The sequence below is a fragment of the Clinocottus analis genome, unplaced genomic scaffold (genome assembly GCF_023055335.1).
Source record: "Clinocottus analis isolate CAN_PGR_092001 unplaced genomic scaffold, fCliAna1.0.p SCAF_7, whole genome shotgun sequence".
NCBI lineage: Eukaryota > Metazoa > Chordata > Actinopteri > Perciformes > Cottidae > Clinocottus > Clinocottus analis.
In genome coordinates, this window is record NW_027176229.1 from 10,203,578 (window position 1) to 10,221,595 (window position 18,018).

At 42.9% G+C, this 18,018-nt stretch overlaps 1 protein-coding gene across 4 annotated transcripts in view; it reads right to left on the reverse strand.

Annotated features, from left to right (window-relative positions):
• ncor2 (nuclear receptor corepressor 2) overlaps nt 1-18,018 on the reverse strand; it is a 79,919-nt gene that overhangs the window by 25,458 nt on the left and 36,443 nt on the right. For all 4 annotated transcript variants that reach the window (XM_068604382.1, XM_068604383.1, XM_068604384.1 and 1 more), the window contains exons 7-18: nt 17,314-17,370; nt 16,442-16,494; nt 14,123-14,189; nt 13,023-13,195; nt 12,747-12,837; nt 10,812-10,990; nt 10,320-10,374; nt 10,136-10,234; nt 7,968-8,146; nt 6,404-6,564; nt 5,195-5,257; nt 1-138 (exon numbers count right to left, since the gene is read on the reverse strand). The exon at nt 1-138 is cut by the window's left edge and continues 5 nt beyond it. In XM_068604382.1, coding sequence (XP_068460483.1) covers nt 1-138; nt 5,195-5,257; nt 6,404-6,564; nt 7,968-8,146; nt 10,136-10,234; nt 10,320-10,374; nt 10,812-10,990; nt 12,747-12,837; nt 13,023-13,195; nt 14,123-14,189; nt 16,442-16,494; nt 17,314-17,370 — 1,315 coding nt within the window. The remainder of the gene's footprint in view (nt 139-5,194; nt 5,258-6,403; nt 6,565-7,967; nt 8,147-10,135; nt 10,235-10,319; nt 10,375-10,811; nt 10,991-12,746; nt 12,838-13,022; nt 13,196-14,122; nt 14,190-16,441; nt 16,495-17,313; nt 17,371-18,018) is intronic.

Here is an 18,018-nt window from a genome sequence, read left to right on the forward strand (position 1 = left end):
TCATTTTATGCTGCTGCAGAATCTCATCCAGTTTCTGCCTCTTCTTGTAGTTGAAGTAGAAGTTCTTGCACTGTGACACGGTTTTGGATCCCACCATCTTGGCGATGGCAGACCAATTCCTACCATACTGGAGAAGGCCTGGAAATAACAGATGGACAGGCAGAGGGATTAGGACAGGACAGGAACAAAGACAGCTGCACATGGTTGACATGGGGCCGTGCACAAGTACTACATCTTCACTCCATATCAAACTATATTTTCTTTCCAGTTGTAAAAAACAAATGATGCAAGCTGGGCAAAGTGCACTTGTTGTAAAGATTGTAAATGTAATGGTTATTTTGGTTTATATACCATAATCAATATCTCCAACCACAATATATTCAAGTGCACAGTATGGAAGTCTCTGAATGATAAGTCAATAGCCGTTAACATCTGTCTCTATACAGCTGTTAAAACGGTAACACAGCCTGGGTGTTTAGCTCAGGATGCAACATACAGTCCCACTCTCCCAGCAACAGCTTGACAAAATGCCATATGCTTCCTAAGTAGAGACAGGGAGAGAGAATACTGAGTAAAGAAGTAAGAGACAGGCGAGACCGAGTATGATGGCTGAACCGCCAGTCATACCAATGACTTCACCAATCCTCCCAACTGGGGTCGCTCTGTCATATTCTGACTGACTTTGATGTGACCCAGTTCCAAGAAACCCCGGCCCTTTACTCAGTCAACTACATGATTGTGCCTTACAGTCTACAGGCACCCGCTGGGCCGGAGCTGTGATGGATCAACCCGTTTTGAAACACACACATGCACGTCGTGAAACACACATATTGCATCTGTGCTAAAAGAAGAGATGTACAAAGCAGTCTGTGAGAGTGCAAGTGAACGAGCAAGACAGATAGCGTAGACTTTGCTTAAGTGCCGCCGCCGCCGACACCCCCCCCCCCCCTCCGATTCTGCTGTTAGCTAAAGGCAGCTCATTAACAGTGTGTGTTGTAAGAGGCTTAGCTTACACCACCCACTTGTTTCCTGTGCCAACCCGACAGGTCCTGGCAACAGAACAGCCTCTCAAAGAGTTGTGAGGAAGGGTGGGGGCGTTATTAACAGGCACAGAGCCAACACCTCCTGGGATAACCTTGGACATGGGTTCAGAGGTCTCTGCATCTCATCGCTTAATGGAGGCAGTAGGACAACAAGCAGGAGTTTGAGCCAAAGGAGAGCAAAGGACAGCTGTTTACAGTCCTGTCATTTCAGCTCTTATATTAATCAAAAAGACTGACTCTGATACCAATGCTCTACTGAATTAATGCTATCAATAAGTAATCTCTGAAATAAAAGCTGGGCTGTTTACAGTTGTTTACAAGTTTAACTTCTACAGTACAATTCACGAGACCATATTTAATTCTATGAATTATTACCAAGATAAGCAGATACATAAATCAGTCCGCACAAAATATAATAAGGTATGCAGAGCTAGGAAAGGGGTTGTATCTTCCATAGACGCAAGAAGTTGTATACTATTCACTGTCATACTATTCAATGCTGATAATTTAATAATGGCAGTAGAAAAAGAACTACCATAACAAGCAAAGGTGATCTTCAAGTCTGAGCTGCTGGTGTCTAAAAGCTGCTGTGCACCTACAACCTGTCAAGTGTTAAAGTGGAAGAGGTTTTTCAGCTGAAATATTCATCGCTTCCACTAAAAGGCATTGCTAGAAAAAGCTTCTCCAAGAAAGTAAAGAAGGCCGAGCAGCCTGACTTGTTCCAAGAGGACTGAGACACATGACAGACACTTATTAACCTTTTACAGCTGTCTCACGAGAGGAGAGGAGGGGGTAGACTGCCATACAAGTCAGACACCCTCCACATTGTATACACAAAAACTTACACATGCTCAGGCAAACAAAAACACAAACAATGGCATGCACATGCATTTAAAGTAGGACAAACATTTTGCTGCACCCACTAAAAAAAAAAATCGAAGAAATTAATTTACTCAAAGTCAAAGGTCACTTTGTTATGACCTCCAGCTACAACCATTATTATTTTTTTTATTATATGCCAGCACACAAAGTACAATCCTGAAGCAGCTCTGGTTCACTCAGGGCCTTAGTTGCTGAAGGAACGCACGAGGAAAAAACATCCAATCAGCAGCGGCGATACTGAACCAGGTGGTAGCTTAACAGCCAATCAGAACACAGTATTCCCATTAGCTCCTCCCAGAGAAAGTCAAATCAACACCTGGTGCAGTTAGAAAGTGGTTGTTGCCCTCTGTCACATGCCTGCCACTTTAGCCGTTGCCTTGCGGGCCTGCAGTGGATAACAGTATCAGACGATCTGATCTCTAGAGGAGCCAGCCGGGAAGCTCTTCAGGGCTGGGCCTTCCGATCCAGAGCAGAGAAGATGAAAACAGCTCTGACTCTGCGCTCTTCCTGCCAGCTGGCTTGATACTTGAGCCGGTGTCAGGTTGACATGCTCCAAAACAGCACATGCTCCTGGCCTCTCCCCTCCTTTTCCTCTCACTCTGAGCTCCGGTGAGCGCTGGTCTGTTCTTCTCCACCGTGTCTCTCCCCAATGGCGGTCGTCTGGGAAGACTTCCACAGGAAAGTGGGACTGTTGGGCGGTGCTATGTGCTCAGCCTCTCTCTCTCTCCCCTCATCTGATCTCTCTATCTCTCTTTTTTTCCTCTCTCCCTCCCTCCCTCACTTGGTCAGTACGTCCCTCCCCCTACCTCAGTCTGCCAGCAGGCACCGCGGCACGCACACACAAACGCATGAGTGAGTACACACTTACTCGAACCCTCCCTCTCTCCCTCCCTCTCCCTCTCTCTCTGCCTCTCTCTCTCCCTCTCTTTTGTTAATACTCTAGCACACAGACGCAAACACACACTCAGGCAGTCCAAGAGTAAACAGAGAGCAGAGAGAGCGAGAGCAGCCCAGAGAGAGAGGGGAACGATTTAGAGAGAGAGCAGAGCCGCTGAGCCAGAGAGACAATGAAGAGAAGGAAAGGATACAGAAGTGGAGAGTAAGCAAAGTGAGAAGAAGGGGAGGAGGAGGGGGGTAGTTGATGTTGATACCATGAGAAAGCATAAAGGCTTTCACATTTTTCCTGACTGACCTGCTTTTCATCTTGAATGTGACCTCTCTCCAGTCTATAACAACACGGAGTGAGGGGAGAGACAAAGTGAGTGGGGAAAAGAGGCGCTTGCCAAATCTTCCACTGCCTTTGCCAATCTGGGCCGTTGCCATCTCCCATCCCAGGGACGCGGACAGAACGAGAGACGAAGATAGACCAACATTGGAGGTGAAAGACTGAAAATATAACACGGCCTTCTCTACCTGCTCCTTCTTAAAATGGGTTCTTCCAGCAAGCAGAGCAGGGGCCATTATCAAGCTGCCTGCCTGCACCCAAGCAAAGCCTGCCAGATTAGTGCACTTACATAAACGCAAGCCAAGAAGGGTGCACATGCAAATACACAAAGCTTTAACCAAGTAAGCGCAGACAACCTTTTTCTACACATATTTTGCACACACACATGCATACAGGCAGGCAGAAATGGTGGATTTGAGAGAGAGGCTTCACAAAGAACGGGCTGTCCCTTGCATGAAGTACCAGTCTTTATGAGCAGTGAAGACAAGAGTGATCTATCCATGCCATTCTTGATGGCTGTGCTGGCTGGTGCTAGCATGCTGGAATGCCAATGTCCTGCAAGGCACTATAAATGCCATTATTCAGATCTGTTTAGCTCAAGGGGATAAACACATTAGCATCAGGACACCTAAGCCTGATTAAAACATATCCATGTCAAGAACCGGCAAGGGAGAGCACCTTGACAAGCTCATTCAATACTATGAGGGAATGGGGTAAGGGGGTTGGGTTATGATCTTGAAGTGTTGGGTCTTGGAAGGGGAATCCCTTTTGGCAGGTGTGGGGGTGGTTGTTAGAACTGATGAAAAACCACAAGAGAAACTCCTCCTCTTTCAGCCCTCAGTACTGGAGCTGGGGCTCTGTGGTTGTGGTTACATAAGCGCTTCATAGAAGCCTTGCTTCCACCAAGCTGCCAGGCTAATCCCGCTGGGATGGAGAGCCCCACTAATCCCACTGCAGGAGAATGGAACTGAAGACATTAACCAGGATTACGACGCAGGACTGTGTTCAAGCCAGGCTAGCGCCAGTTTCGCAAAAATAACCCTATAAACACACAAACCCCAAATTGCAGGAGACACTACATACACAGCATGAGACTGATGCGATAAATGATGACAAAATGTGGTTTCAATATCACACTCAAGCTGCTGAGAACTGCTTGCTTGCAACTTCATCCAGTTTGGATTACAATGGAAGACAAGTTAAGTTAGTCAGAAGCAGAACCGAGAGTCACACAAAGAAAGATGACTCATGATCTACTAATGGCCACAAAGCAGCAGCCGCCTTGCAATGAAATTGCGTTAAATCAAGTACAGAGGGCTCAACATTACAAAGATGCAACCTAAGACCAATATTTTAAAAAGCTTATTTAAAAAAAAGCATGCAAATAGACAGCTGAGGCTGTACATCAACATTACTCACTGCAACCCAAATCACATTAACTGGGAACATGTACATCTAGCTGATCAGATAAGAACCACATCTGACCATCAATCGAGTGCTGCTGATCAGTGGGGAATTCCTATTAAAGGAGCAGTATGCATTCAAAATCACTGAAGGTAACCAAGACTCATGGACCGCATGCAACAAACAATGTCCAACACCCTCACACAGAGCTCTGGTGCTAGGAAAATGGGTAGAAGGTCAGCGACCTCTGTGAATCAGCCATGGGCCTCTGGGTAATCTTCAGTCATGTTGAGTTAATGACTGCTGCATTTGCAGGGGCTAGCTGATAAGAGGTAGACTTTACAGCCTGCATGATAAAAAAGACAGGCCGCCTTGACCCAGAGAGACAGGGAAACGGCTCCAAAGAGCAAAGGATCCCGCCCAGGCACACACATACACGCATAGACACAACCTAGCAGCACGTGGCAGTTGCTGCCTCACTAACAGGAAGTCACAGCCGCATCACTTGTCTATGCGTTAAAAAAACAAACAGTTCTTGAACTGCTGCGAGTCTTCTTTCCTTCAGCAACTTTATTATAAGACAAAGCAACTACAATTAATTTATACTGCACAGGGAGAAGAAAGGTTTACCCTGCATTACCTTTTTTGGCAGTTTCCATCTCTTCTTCAGTCCAGCGAGAGCTCTCATTCATCTCCAGATTGGCTGTTTGAAAAAAATAGAGAACCACCAAGTGAGGGAAGGCGGGAGGAGGGGGGGAGTGGGCAGTTGCCACAAAGTCAGTTAGGGAGTGACTGACAAGACGAAAGGAAAGAGAGAGAGAAATTAGAAAAGAAAAAAAAATACAAGGGTGGGGGGCAGGGTAGCTTGTGCTGCTTGCCAGTGAGGCACTTTAGCGTGGGTCGCTAGGGACTGTTTGTTTTAGATGGAGGAAGCAGGAAATCCAAGGAGAGAAGTCAGTTAATGATTATAGACAAAACAACTGGCTTCTTTCCCTGTACAGCCCATAAGCCAGGCCGACCCTGCCTAGCAGAGTGGGAGCCTGTGCTTCTCTGTCCTCTATAAGGACCTGCGAAGGGCACTGTGGGCCAGTAAGCACTGCGGCCAGCAGGGGAACAAATCGTTGTAGAGGGGGGCTGCTGTTGAGAGACTTAGATCAAGTCACCAGGGGATTCCCTGTGACTAAACCTGTGCTGCAGGAGCGACTGCATTATACACACACAACTGCTGAAACATCAAAAATCCCTGATAGCCTGCAGCAGGAGTGTGCATGGCTGACTTGCCATCTGTGAGGAAACAAAGAGCTTAGAGAGGGGAGGGGAGGGGGGGGGGGGGGGCACTGCTGACACTATGAATACATTTGTCCTTTAAATATTACTTTTGTCTTTTGCAAACAGGTGGGCTTTAAACTGTATATCATATGCAGGCACAATGCTTTACAATTTGGATTTCTTATTATGCCATTTATAAGTGTCACTTTGACAAAAAGTGACCGCAAGAACGAATGTGAATAAGTGGATGAAGGCAAAAGGAACAACAGTGCACTCTTGTGGTGTGGGACAGGAGGCCACAACTAGAGCAAAGGTGACAAAGTCTGTCCTGCATGATTTTAGTGATATTTTATTATTATCTGAAAGTTGTTCACCAATTTAGAACGCACATAAGATTGCTGTGTGGTTATCATGAATATTAGAAAGGTTTCATTGCGATTTGACATAATTCATTTCACATCACCCTCTCCAATTACAGTATGACATGTGCCTTTAGCTGAATGCTAAATCTATTTAAATATTAAAAGAACATTGGACAGAAGAGCAAATTGGCACTACTTCACAGTCCACTGAGACTGACCAAGCTCATTGTTGAGTGGTGGTGTGGTGGTCTCCTCCACTTCACTGGTCATCGAGCGGGTGATCCGGCCCTTGCGGCGTCCCTGGCTGTTGGCTGTCCGTCGACCCTTAAAAGCCACAGTAGGCTCTTTGTCCTCGGCATCTTCACCAGAGGTGTCATCCCTGCGTTTCAGAAAATGTCAACAGGGTCAGTGAGAGAAATGCAGGATGTTTGAAGGTACAGTTAATCACTGTAAAAAAGTTTTTTTTTAAAAGCATCGGGACATCTCACCAGTGATATAATTCCAATACAACCTTTTCTATGAATATCGGCCATTCAGTCAGTCCTAAAGATTTTAATTTCAACGTAAGATCACTGTCCCTGATGCAGCCTTTCTATCACATTGGTTTTTGTGCAACAAATCTAGCTGCAGTCATGTTTGTCTGCATGAGAACAGGTAACTAAAGAATTCTGCAGACTGAAACACAAACTTGAAAGACAAAATGTTAAAGTGTATACAGACACTGCTTTTTCTTTCTCACCTCCTCTAGATAATTTATCGAGTGTCAGCACAATGGCATGCCAGGAGACAGCCACAGAGTTTGAACCCACTGCTCCTCCATTCATCTTCCCCCAGCACCATTAATCTTGCTGAGGAGAGCCGGTGGCACTCTATATATAGGCGAGCCAGCTGTGCCAGCGACAGGCAGGCAGCAGGGTGCACTTGGAGTCACAAAGTCCACTGGACTCGCCTCAGAGCAGGGAGTACGCAGTGCCTCATCATCATCTTGTAGTCTGACACAACTTGTAATAAATATGACCTGCTATTACTTAAAACTATTGCAGTGTACAGCCGAAGATGACATCATAATATAGTGCGTGAACACATATAGGCATAAGACTGTATTCATTGATGTTTTTTTTACAGCACCAGAAAGCTGTGATATTCCATCTGTTGTTTCCACCTTTGCTGGCACAGTGCCTGAAAACACAGCCTCCTCCAAGGCTGCAGCGCGCGAGCGCACACACACTCACACTTCAAATTTACAGCATGGTTAATCCTACTGATTGTTTTACCCCACCAAAAAAAAAAATCAGACTTAAAGAATATAAAAAACTAAACTTGGCATCCAAATGGGCAGGGGAGACGCATAAACAGGAAAACAGCTGTTTGGTTAGGAAAATTATGAAGACTTGAATTTTCAGTAGGTGGAATGTCTGGCTAAAGGTGAGAGAGTGAGAGCTCAAGAGTTACAGAATGATTGGATTTTCAGATACAATCCTGCTTGCTAAGACCGAGTCCTACGCCATCTGACCTGGAAGAATTCTAAAGTTGTATTAGAGAAATGGGGAAAGTGACAATATAGTCAGTCGCAGCTGTACAAGTCAAGCTCAAACAATGTGACAGAAATGTTTTCACTTTGCTGCATGTATTTCTCACTCTGTCAGCGTGCTTTTCTAATATAGCCGTGCGTTAGGTCATCTCTGGAACGCACAATGTTTTGACTTATAAATTCAAGAAGTATTTGACGCAAGTGAGATAACCCTAACAGGAAGTTTTGGTCAGTATTGATAAGCAACTCACTTCATTCCATCTTCCTTTTCCTCAGCTTCATTTTTTTCTTCATGCCTTTCTCCCTCCTTCTCTTTCTCCTCCTTCTCCTTTTCTTCCTGGCTGCCTCGGTGCACTTGTTGTTGTTGTTGTTGTTGCTGCTGCTGCTGCTGTTGTTGTTGCTGCTGCTGCTGCTGCTGCTGCTGGCCGTGCTGCAACAAGGGAGATGGAAACAACAAAGCACAAGTTATAAAGATAATCCCAGGTCACTGGACATACCATTTCACTAACAAACACCTGCATCTCTCCTGTAACCTGAATACCTAGAAAGTAACTGTTTCACTTCAGCCGATTCCTCCAATGTTTCTCTATCTACCAGCCACAGTCCCTTAAAATTTGTATTTTCTTCTGCCTGTCAAGGGTGAGTGAGGAGTCACTTCTACAGGCAGATCTGATATCAAAAACACCATTCAGACAAATGTACTTTGGGCACACACAGCTGATGACGGTATGACGTCTAGCCATTTTTCTTTTTGATAAGATGCCGCAACATGATCATTAAAACATGAAACATTTTGACATTTCAGAAGACTTTGTTTCACTTTTTTAAAATACAGAATAGATACTAACCCAAAAAATCCTATTGATTTTCTGCATAGACAAAACCAAACAGGATACGAAAGTTCCAAGATATGCTCTTTCAGCATCCACAGCCACTTCCTGACCAATTTCCTGTCTGTCTGGGCTTTTAGAGTTAGAGTTCAGATTAGACCAGACATGTGGTGTGACCAAAACAACTTTAAACACTGCTGAATATTGACCACGAAGACATAACTGATCAGAAGTTGCAGTTGCTGCCTTCGGGCTTTTCACCCCTCCCAAAGAATATACACTTATTGATCTCTTTACTACCAGTATCTGCTCTATGAAACTACACATTACATGTGGCTCCTGGCAATGGAACATAACAAAGGACACAATAGCCAACAAAAAATAAGAGGGCAGAGAAACTATGGGAAAAAAAGAGATTACAGAAAGATGGAACGCAGAAGAGCCAGATCAAAATGCACCTTTCATTTATAGAAGCTACATGTATCTCCATTTGCATAATATCACTAATTCCTTTCCCTCTCTTTGAAATAAACTTAGGTAGAAAGCCCCCAAAAAAAGTTTCATGTTCTGTTCAGACACTTTTTCCTTTCAGACACATCATCAGCCTAATAATCTATACAGATTCTATCTCCATCCTAAATATCAAAATCTTATAGCACAGAATCTAAATATCCCCAAAGCTGAACCCTATAGAAAGTGTGACCACTTCACTACAATAAAAAGGTAGAAAACAAGCCTCATCATGGCTGGAAAGACATTAACATTAAGCTATTACTTATTCTCTCCCCCTCTCTTTCCCTCTCGCTCTCTTTCCCTCTCCCTCCCTCAACCCTCCCTCTTGCTCTCTCCCTCTCTTTCGCTCTCTCCCTCTTCCCCAAACATAATATCTATTAGCATTTGCAGTCATTCTGACATATTGAACTGCACTTTCTGCTCCTCCTTTCCAGCTACTCCCTCTGAGACGACAACCTATTACTGCTAGGTGCTACTCAGCGATGTGGAAGCAAACCGGCGGGTAATGAGCGTAGGTTTCTTCGGGGAAGATGAGGAGACACCATCCTTGCACCCACAGGAAAAGGTCAGCAGTAGATTAATGTGCCATTTCTTAAGCACCCGCCACTATGAAGTTTAACAGCGAGCACCTGATTCGAGGCTAAGTAATAACTGGAAGCTCATTAGCAATAGAAATGACCGGCGTTTAGAAAAAAACTGTCATTATGGAAATCGTGCCGACATGATGGGGTTGGGCAAATTGTGGCAATTGATCAACACACGTGTGACCTTTGGTGGCTTTTTTTAACGCTTCATTATGGAATTTCTGTGACTTCGACTGTAACTCAAGTCATCACTATAACTCCAGTGCTGGTGGTGAGATTAAGACACATTTTAAGTAATACAAAGACACATTGTCAGTAGTTTTCAAAGATCTAAAATCCTATTGCATGCTGTTTTTGCAAAACAACATGTTATATGTTTTGTAAAGTGCCCAATGCGATCAAAGTCAAAAACCTAATCTACTACCAACAAAGCTTGTTGTCCAATTGGTCCTTGATTTCTTTCCAAACTATTAGCCTGAAAGGTGAGAATACCTGACTTCTTCCTCGGCGTCTGTAGTTCCTCCGCACTATGTTCTTGTAGTTTTCACTCTTTTTGGTCAGGTAGTAAAAGAGCACACACTCCGCCACCGTCTGTTATTAAAAACACATTTCTTCAATGTTTCAATTTCCTTAAACGACTGGATTACTTCGGAAAACAAAAAAAAAGTGTTAATACCTTTCTCTCGAGAAAAGACGCAATCAGGCCAAAGTTTTTGGGGTGCTGGATGAACCTGTGGAGAGAGAAAAGAAACTCTAGCAACCCGGTAATAGAATGACTGAAAGTCATTGGCATTTGTTGAAATCTCTATTAGGAGATTGGAGAATAACACAAAAGTGTGACTGAGAAGGTGATGAGAAAAGAAAATTCTAACTTTAGGACTGAGCTGAGGTACATCTATTGCATTTATCTTGGATTAAAACAAAAGAAGACAAATAAAAAAATGACACATATAAATATATTACTCTGTTTTGGATCAAAAGCTCTTTCTTTTACATGTGGCTTCAATATTTTAGCTGTGGTGAGTTAGATTTAATCAGGCAGTTTGGGATGCCTCCTCTTATTTCTCAAGAAAGGGGAAGATTCAAGTAAATAAAAAGGGGTATTTTTCTTTTGAAAGAAAAGGAAATTATGTCTGCCACTGTGACTTTACCAGAGTGTTGTTCTTACTTCTCTCTGAAAGTGTCCTTCTCCTGCTCGCTCCACATGTTCATAACCTGCCGGTCCTTGTACACCTTCATGGGGTCATCCATCAATCCATTCATGTTGATGAACTTGATGCGCTGCTGCTCAGCATCGAAAAGCATAGGAGGGATGACCGCCAGCTGCCGCATTTGCTTCTCTGTGTTCTGGCGTACACATTTTCACACACGCACACAATACACACACGCACGCACAGAAACCAACATCCTAAAGTGAGTGGGTCGGTCTCTAGAGGGAAACTATCTGACAGCATGTTGCTCATATTGACAAGCACTTTATGAAACCTGTCTTTAAGAGTTCAGAAGATAGGTGAAGAAAAGAGATTTAGGGCGTCTTGTTGGCTCAGCAGTCAACGTATCCTCTCACTTTTCTGTCACTCTTCAATTTTTCACTATTACACAATCTGATAAAAGAGATGATGTCCGAGGACATCATCTCTGTGCTACGTTGAGGACGTAGGCAGGAAGAAAGCTTTTCTTGAGATGAGACAACCCAACTGGACACACTGCTCATCTTAATGAGACCAGGCTGACATGAGAGGACTTGGACTAGTGGCTATCATGACCTCCTTAAAACTGAAAGCTCACATCGGAAGAGTCAGACGTCTCATGCCTAGCAAATCTTCTGCATAGACTTTTAACATTGATTATAAACAAGACAATCGTCAGGTTAGGCCAGTCAGCGTTTTTTTAATGGAAAATATCTTTCAATTTATCGGAATTCTAAATTCAGTCAGTCTGCCATAATTGGTTTCAACTGGGCGTGAACCATCAGCTTTTACATGATTTTCATGCAACGAAGGCAACCATGTGAGTATGAATTTTGGGAAGTTAAGTCAAATTGACTTACAGCATTTTCCACAGTAGGCTTAAACAACTGCTAAAAAATGCTTTTTTGGACAAGACTTTGATAATGATACTTGTATAAAAACAGCAATCTGCAGGCTACTACATGGTTAATATTGTATTACACATGTTGATCTTTTTCATTCTCTGCCTTGAAGTTTACATTAATCACAGAACTATAATACTGTACACAGAGAAAAATTACTGTTGCATCAACTGCTGAGGCCATGTGTCTGCTGTGCATGTTATAAATGCAAAGAGAAGGAAAAGAGAAAAGAGGGAAGACAGTAAAAAAAAAAAAAGAGAGAGAGAGACAGGTAGTAAAACAGCCAGAAACTATCACAGTTTCGGGAGCATTTCAATTGAAAGCAGCTGTGCTGCTGTGCTTGCCACTGTGCTGTGGTGGCCTTACAGGGCTAGTATTTAGCTTTGGCTAGCCCTGTTAGCGTAGCTACCACAAATATTCCAGTAGAATACCATAATATATTTATAACAGCTCTGTGTGTGTGTGTGTGTGTGTGTGTGTGTGTGTGTGTGTGTGTGTGTGTGTGTGTGTGTGTGTGTGTGTGTGTGTGTGTGTGTGTATATGGCCATGCTGAGTGCCAAATGCCATTGAAACAAAACTACAGTAAGTTGTTCCTCTTATCTTGATTACTATGTACAGCTAAGTAAATTAAATATATATATTTATAAAGATCATCATGTATGTGGTTTTGAGTAAGAAGTCTATTTATAGAGTCTTGCCCAACTTGATTTAGTTTAATTACCCATTGACAGGATTTACAGTATACAAATAGTTAATTTATCATACAAATGTTAATTTACATTTTGAATTATTACATTGTTTCGGCCCAATTACTAAAGAAACAGGCACATTTATATTTGCATGTTATTCAAATATACATTTTTTTTAGACTTTTGGTTTCATTCCTGGTTGCAGTGCCAACCTTGATGGTCAATACAATCAGACAATTTGAACTTTAAGTGTGTAATAGTGTGAATTCACAATGTTAGAAGAGAAAGTAGAGGGGCAAACATCTTGAACAGAAGAGCTTACCTCATGCTCTGATATTCCATCAATGATCTCGGAGACCTCATGTTCACTGCGAGCTGCAGACGAGGCCAGCCCACCTCTCTGCCCGACACGGCTACAAAAGGAAAAGCAGAAGATCCGTCACTCAAAGCACCCACATGTCTGTAACTGAGCCACTTACAAAGTAATCAAATCCAGTTGTCTTTACAATAACAGAAGTAACTAGACAACAAATCAAAGTGATGAAGTCATGTCCAGAAGTGCGTTCTCCTTGGTTGAACAACCAATTGTTGAATTCACCTCTGCATGCGCTCCTGTAGCTCCCTTTGCTTGCGGATCTCTGGGAACTGCTTCTCGTAGTACTCCCGCACCTTGCCCTCCTTGGCTCTTCGCCGCGGATTGCTTTCGATGCGGTCCACCTTCTTCTCCCAGGCTTCCATCAGCTGGTCATAGCGCTGGCAAAATTTCTGTTCCTGGAGCGTCATAAAAAGATGAATATCCCTCAATCCATTGCAGCTCTGCCTCAACATCAACACTTTCTGTTTTCTCTTTACTCTAAAGACAGACCACTAAATGACCGTCTAAGAAACTATTTTATTTTTTCTTCTTCAATAATTGTATTCAGAAAGCTTCCTACGCTATCTACCTTTCTGTTGTGTCCCACCATGTTCACAAGGGGCAAAATTATATGTTGGTATTCTATGGGGAGTCTGGCCTTGGAGCCGACAACAGACCATAGCTTCCACACAGGCCGGCTGTAAAGCAGACCATTAAACCCAGTGGAGACACGACCCTCAGTAGGCTCATAAACCACAAGGTGATGTCTCTCTGCACTCTGCCCACAAAGAGCACACACACATACAAAGACTGGACAGTCCCTCACAACTCAAGCTTTGATGCAGGTGCTGCATTTGATCTGTTCACTCTGGCCTTACATACATTTGCAATAAATAATAAATGCACAGCTGTTAAAAAAAATAAAAAAAACTGGTCACTGGCACTATCTCTGTGGTTTTAAAATATATATATACTTTCCCATCATGTTTTCTTATTGTGGATAGATGCAAATTTCATAGCCGAACATGATTTGCTGTCAAGCTAGTTGATTTTGAGATGTTTGCCTGACTCACACTATTGACCTGCTTTATTTGTGGTCATACTCTTGGGCTCAGTCTACCTTAGTCACTGGCATTGGCACTCATTAGAAGTGCTATGGGTTGTTTTTTTTTCTTCTCAAAAGCAATCCATTTCCCCAAGGCACAGTAAGAGTACTGACAACAGATTATGCCCAGAGCTCTAGTCCTCTTTGGTCTGCTTAAAATGGCCACTTTCAGGAGCAGCTGGCCCAGTTTCCCACTAGTCATCCATCAGAGTCAAAACATGTTGAGTTCTCTACTTACCCATTGCTTACGAGCATGATTTCTCCTCTTGAAGTATAAGATGAGCTTCTTCCTCATCGCCTGGTTTCTAAGAGGGTTGAAGAAAGAGAGGCATGGGGATAACAGAGGGGCAGAGAGATATAAACAAAAGCAAAAGGTGAGGACATTCACAAAAAAACTTCAGCGTGTTTTTCACCTTTTTAAGTATTTTATGTTCCCTAGTCAAAATCTTTGGGTACACATTTTCTACCCTCTGCACTTTCTCTGGCTCGCTTCTTCAACCAATAAACAAACAGATACCACAAACGCAAACAATGCCTGTCCTTATATGCCACCGCTCAATAAACTTGCTTCTGGGTGGAAAGGACAGCGAGGTGAGCCAAACTTATAAAACGTATCTGCATTTTCAAATAAAGGTCAGGGCCAGTAATCTACTGAGGCAGCCACTCAGTTCATCTCTTTCTGTGCTGCAAGACAGAATTTTATTCCCGACACTTAATCTGTCAGATGTAAGGTCAGGTTTCCAACCGATTAATGTAATCTTATTCTTCATTCGTCACTACTATAGCTGATCCGCGGGGTCCTTCAGGTCACAGGAAAGGACAGAAGACCTGGAAGTGAAGTACTTGTGGTATAAAAGTTTTGTGAATATTAGAAGATGGCATGATATGGCTTGTGTCGGGGGGGATAAACACGCAGGATGACCTATTCTCCATTTACCAAATATGTTATCTGCAATAAAAAACTAAAGTTTAATCTAACCGGCCTTAACCCCCAACTTAGATAAAAACTCCTTCACAAACAAATAGACACATATTGAGCAACAACACTGAAGCAGAAAAGATAAATATGGTTAAATCCAGCTAAATACTGTTAATAGCCACAGTTACCATGGTGGCATATAATGAGTGAGAAATAACAGGACTGATAGATGAAGCCCAACAGAGAAAGAGGCGGTATTGTCCTCTAGAAACCAGATGGCAAAGAAAAAGATTAGCAACTCTGAACCCATACGAAAGATTTCTTTTGTCCTTCTCTAAGCCCGTGCCCCTTCTGAGATATCGGACTGTAAGACTGTAATTTGGCATAATACCTCCACAACATGATTGCTGAAATCATGATGGCTGAAAGATTCACTATACGCACACTTGTGGCAGATGTTCTCAAGAGGGACAAGCACATTGAGGAAAAAAACATTTTCAGACTGCAGAATTTGTTTTTGTTTTCATACCGGTTTAAATATGCAACAGAAACATCATCAGCTGTGTGCAATAGATGACATGAGGACTCAGATGCTGAGAGCTCCACAGAGAAATCGGTACTCATCTATTCCAGCAGGGACGAGTGCCAAGGTTAGCAAACCGGTTAGCAAAACAAAAGAGTCAATTGTGCTGGCTCAAAGCAACACAGTGGCATGCACACGCGCACAAGAGTTTGCATTTAATTGCTTTGAGGCAATAATACTGATCAAACGATGCAGGGATCAAACAGGGTGAAGACGGAGCAGTGTTCTGGCATAAGGTCAGACATCTTGTGGTATGCCACTGTGCCCGAGCCACTGTGCCAATGGTGGAGAAGAGCTATTATAACTCTCTGGGAGCCCCTTGATGTGCCACAGTGAGTTATGGTATTCAAGATTACGGACCCTTCTTGATAGACATGGCAAAGTTGTGAAATCTCTTCTCCCCTGACTGCGGAATTCCAATAACACATTAAATTGAAATGATCAATAAAATAGTCGCTTAACGCAATGCCAAGACAGGCATCCTGCTGTTAATATTTCATGTCAATACCATTGCAAAAAAGATCAAATCATTATTCATTTTAGTCCATTTTCAGAAGCAATGGCTGTTTGTTTTGTTTATTTATCTATTTTCTTGTATGACTAATGCACTAATTTGCAAAAAGTTTTAAAAACAATAATGGCCGCATAACAATTTTTCATTGACAGCGCAGGTCCTTTTCCATAAGGTCTCTGGCATTATCTTTTTACCCTCTGTAGCTGCGCTCGTTACACATCTTTCTCTCTGTAGTACAGCGCTTCTTCAGCATTTCAAGCCTGTTGTTCTTTGATAGCTTTCATTCTAATCAATTGAGCAATTACAGTCGTCATGGGAATTTAGTTTGGTAAAGCAGGACTGCTCGAAATGCATAATTTACATTTGTTCTCTATATAAAACAAAGCATTCAGTCGTGATACAATTGCATTTCAAACAATCCAACAAGAGCTCCTATATAAATGGTTGAACTCTCTTAACCGTCTGTGAGTTATACATTAATGGCTGAATGTATACATTTCTTAATGCGGAAGCATATAGGCATACGTAGTAATAGACTCACATTTTGATGTTCTCATGGTACTGCTTGGTATCAGAAGGCTGATTGTACAAAGGCTGGAAAACAAAAAAGAACAAACACTAAAAAACAGATTGTAAATGAACAGATTACAAACACACAGAATGACAGAGTTCACTCTAACCTCTCAATATGACTCTGACCTATTATTGATGTAGGATTGAAAAATGTTTAGCAAAAAACTAAACGTTGACTCAAAGCCGACTGAAGCCCAACAACCCGATCAACCGAACTCGCGCCTTGCATGAGCTCATAAGGTTATCGGTTGATTAAAACTATGTGATGAAAATCACTAGGTGAGTGTTTGTGTGTATTACCATGTGCCCGAGCCACTCCGTTCTTCTTACTATGTAAGAAGAACGGAGAGATGTGTGGACAGATATAGCTTGTGTGTGAGCAAATGTATGACTATCACAAACAAGTGGAAAAAAAAATATTGCAAACAATGGCAGTCTGGGAGTAATGTCTAAAATAAAAAAATGAAATATGAGAGAGAGAGAGAGAGAGAGAGAGAGAGAGAGAGAGAGAGAGAGAGAGAGAGAGGGAGAGAGAGAGAGAGAGAGAGAGAGAGAGAGAGAGAGACAGAGAGAGAGAGACAGAGAGAGAGAGAGAGAGAGAGAGAGAGATCATCATTTGGCATCATCATATTCAATGTTTTCAATATTGCTTAGGTTAAAGTAACATTATTTTTGACTTGGTTACTTTACACCTCCGCTAAATAACCTTGCTACTATGTACTTGTTGTTTCAAGCATACTGTAACCCCCTTACATGACCTTCAATGAAATGCTGTTTCAATAATTAAAAAACATCAAAAGGGAGTGAATAGAAAAAGGGGAAATTAAAGTCTCCACTCACCAGTTCTACCCTGGGTCCCAGTCCCTCCAGTATCCTGTGAGCCTCTTCTGCCTTTTTCTGGTACGGGAACACAAACAGAAGTAGTACATTAGCCGGCTGCCTGCACCTCAGCCATCACCACGGCAACGCTGTGAGCACGCTCACTTGATCACTGAGGCTACACTACTGCTCGCTGGTTGGCTGGCTGGAAAGATAGAGAGATGGATGCAGCAACTATTATTAGAGCCTTTAACTCAAGCTGGGCCACATCTCCTTGCCTCAGCTCCCTATTTCCTCTCCCCCAAATAAAGGTTACTCACATCCCCTAAGCAGAGAGGAAGAGCAGGCAGGCCAGTGGAATAGAAAGTGAGTGGGAGAGATAGAGCAAAAACGGGGAAAAGAGAGGGGGGGCTAAAGGGCTTTGGTGCTGATCTCAGAAGAGACATCTGATGAAAGAGAAATATCCCACCTCCAGCTCACTACCTACAACACTCAGCTTTTTCCAACAAAAACTCCTGGCAGGGACCATAAAGCAAGTGAGGAGAAGTGTTTGGGCACGAAGCCGGGCAGCAAACAAACTCCCATCTGTGTCTCTGGATGACCTCTGTGCAGCTCTGCTCCTCCATACATTTGTATATTTAGCTCCAGCAGACAAATGTGTGAGCAGTGTCCCAGACTACCCCCCTCTCAATGTTCGCTCCACTCTTTTCCTTATCCCACTCTGTG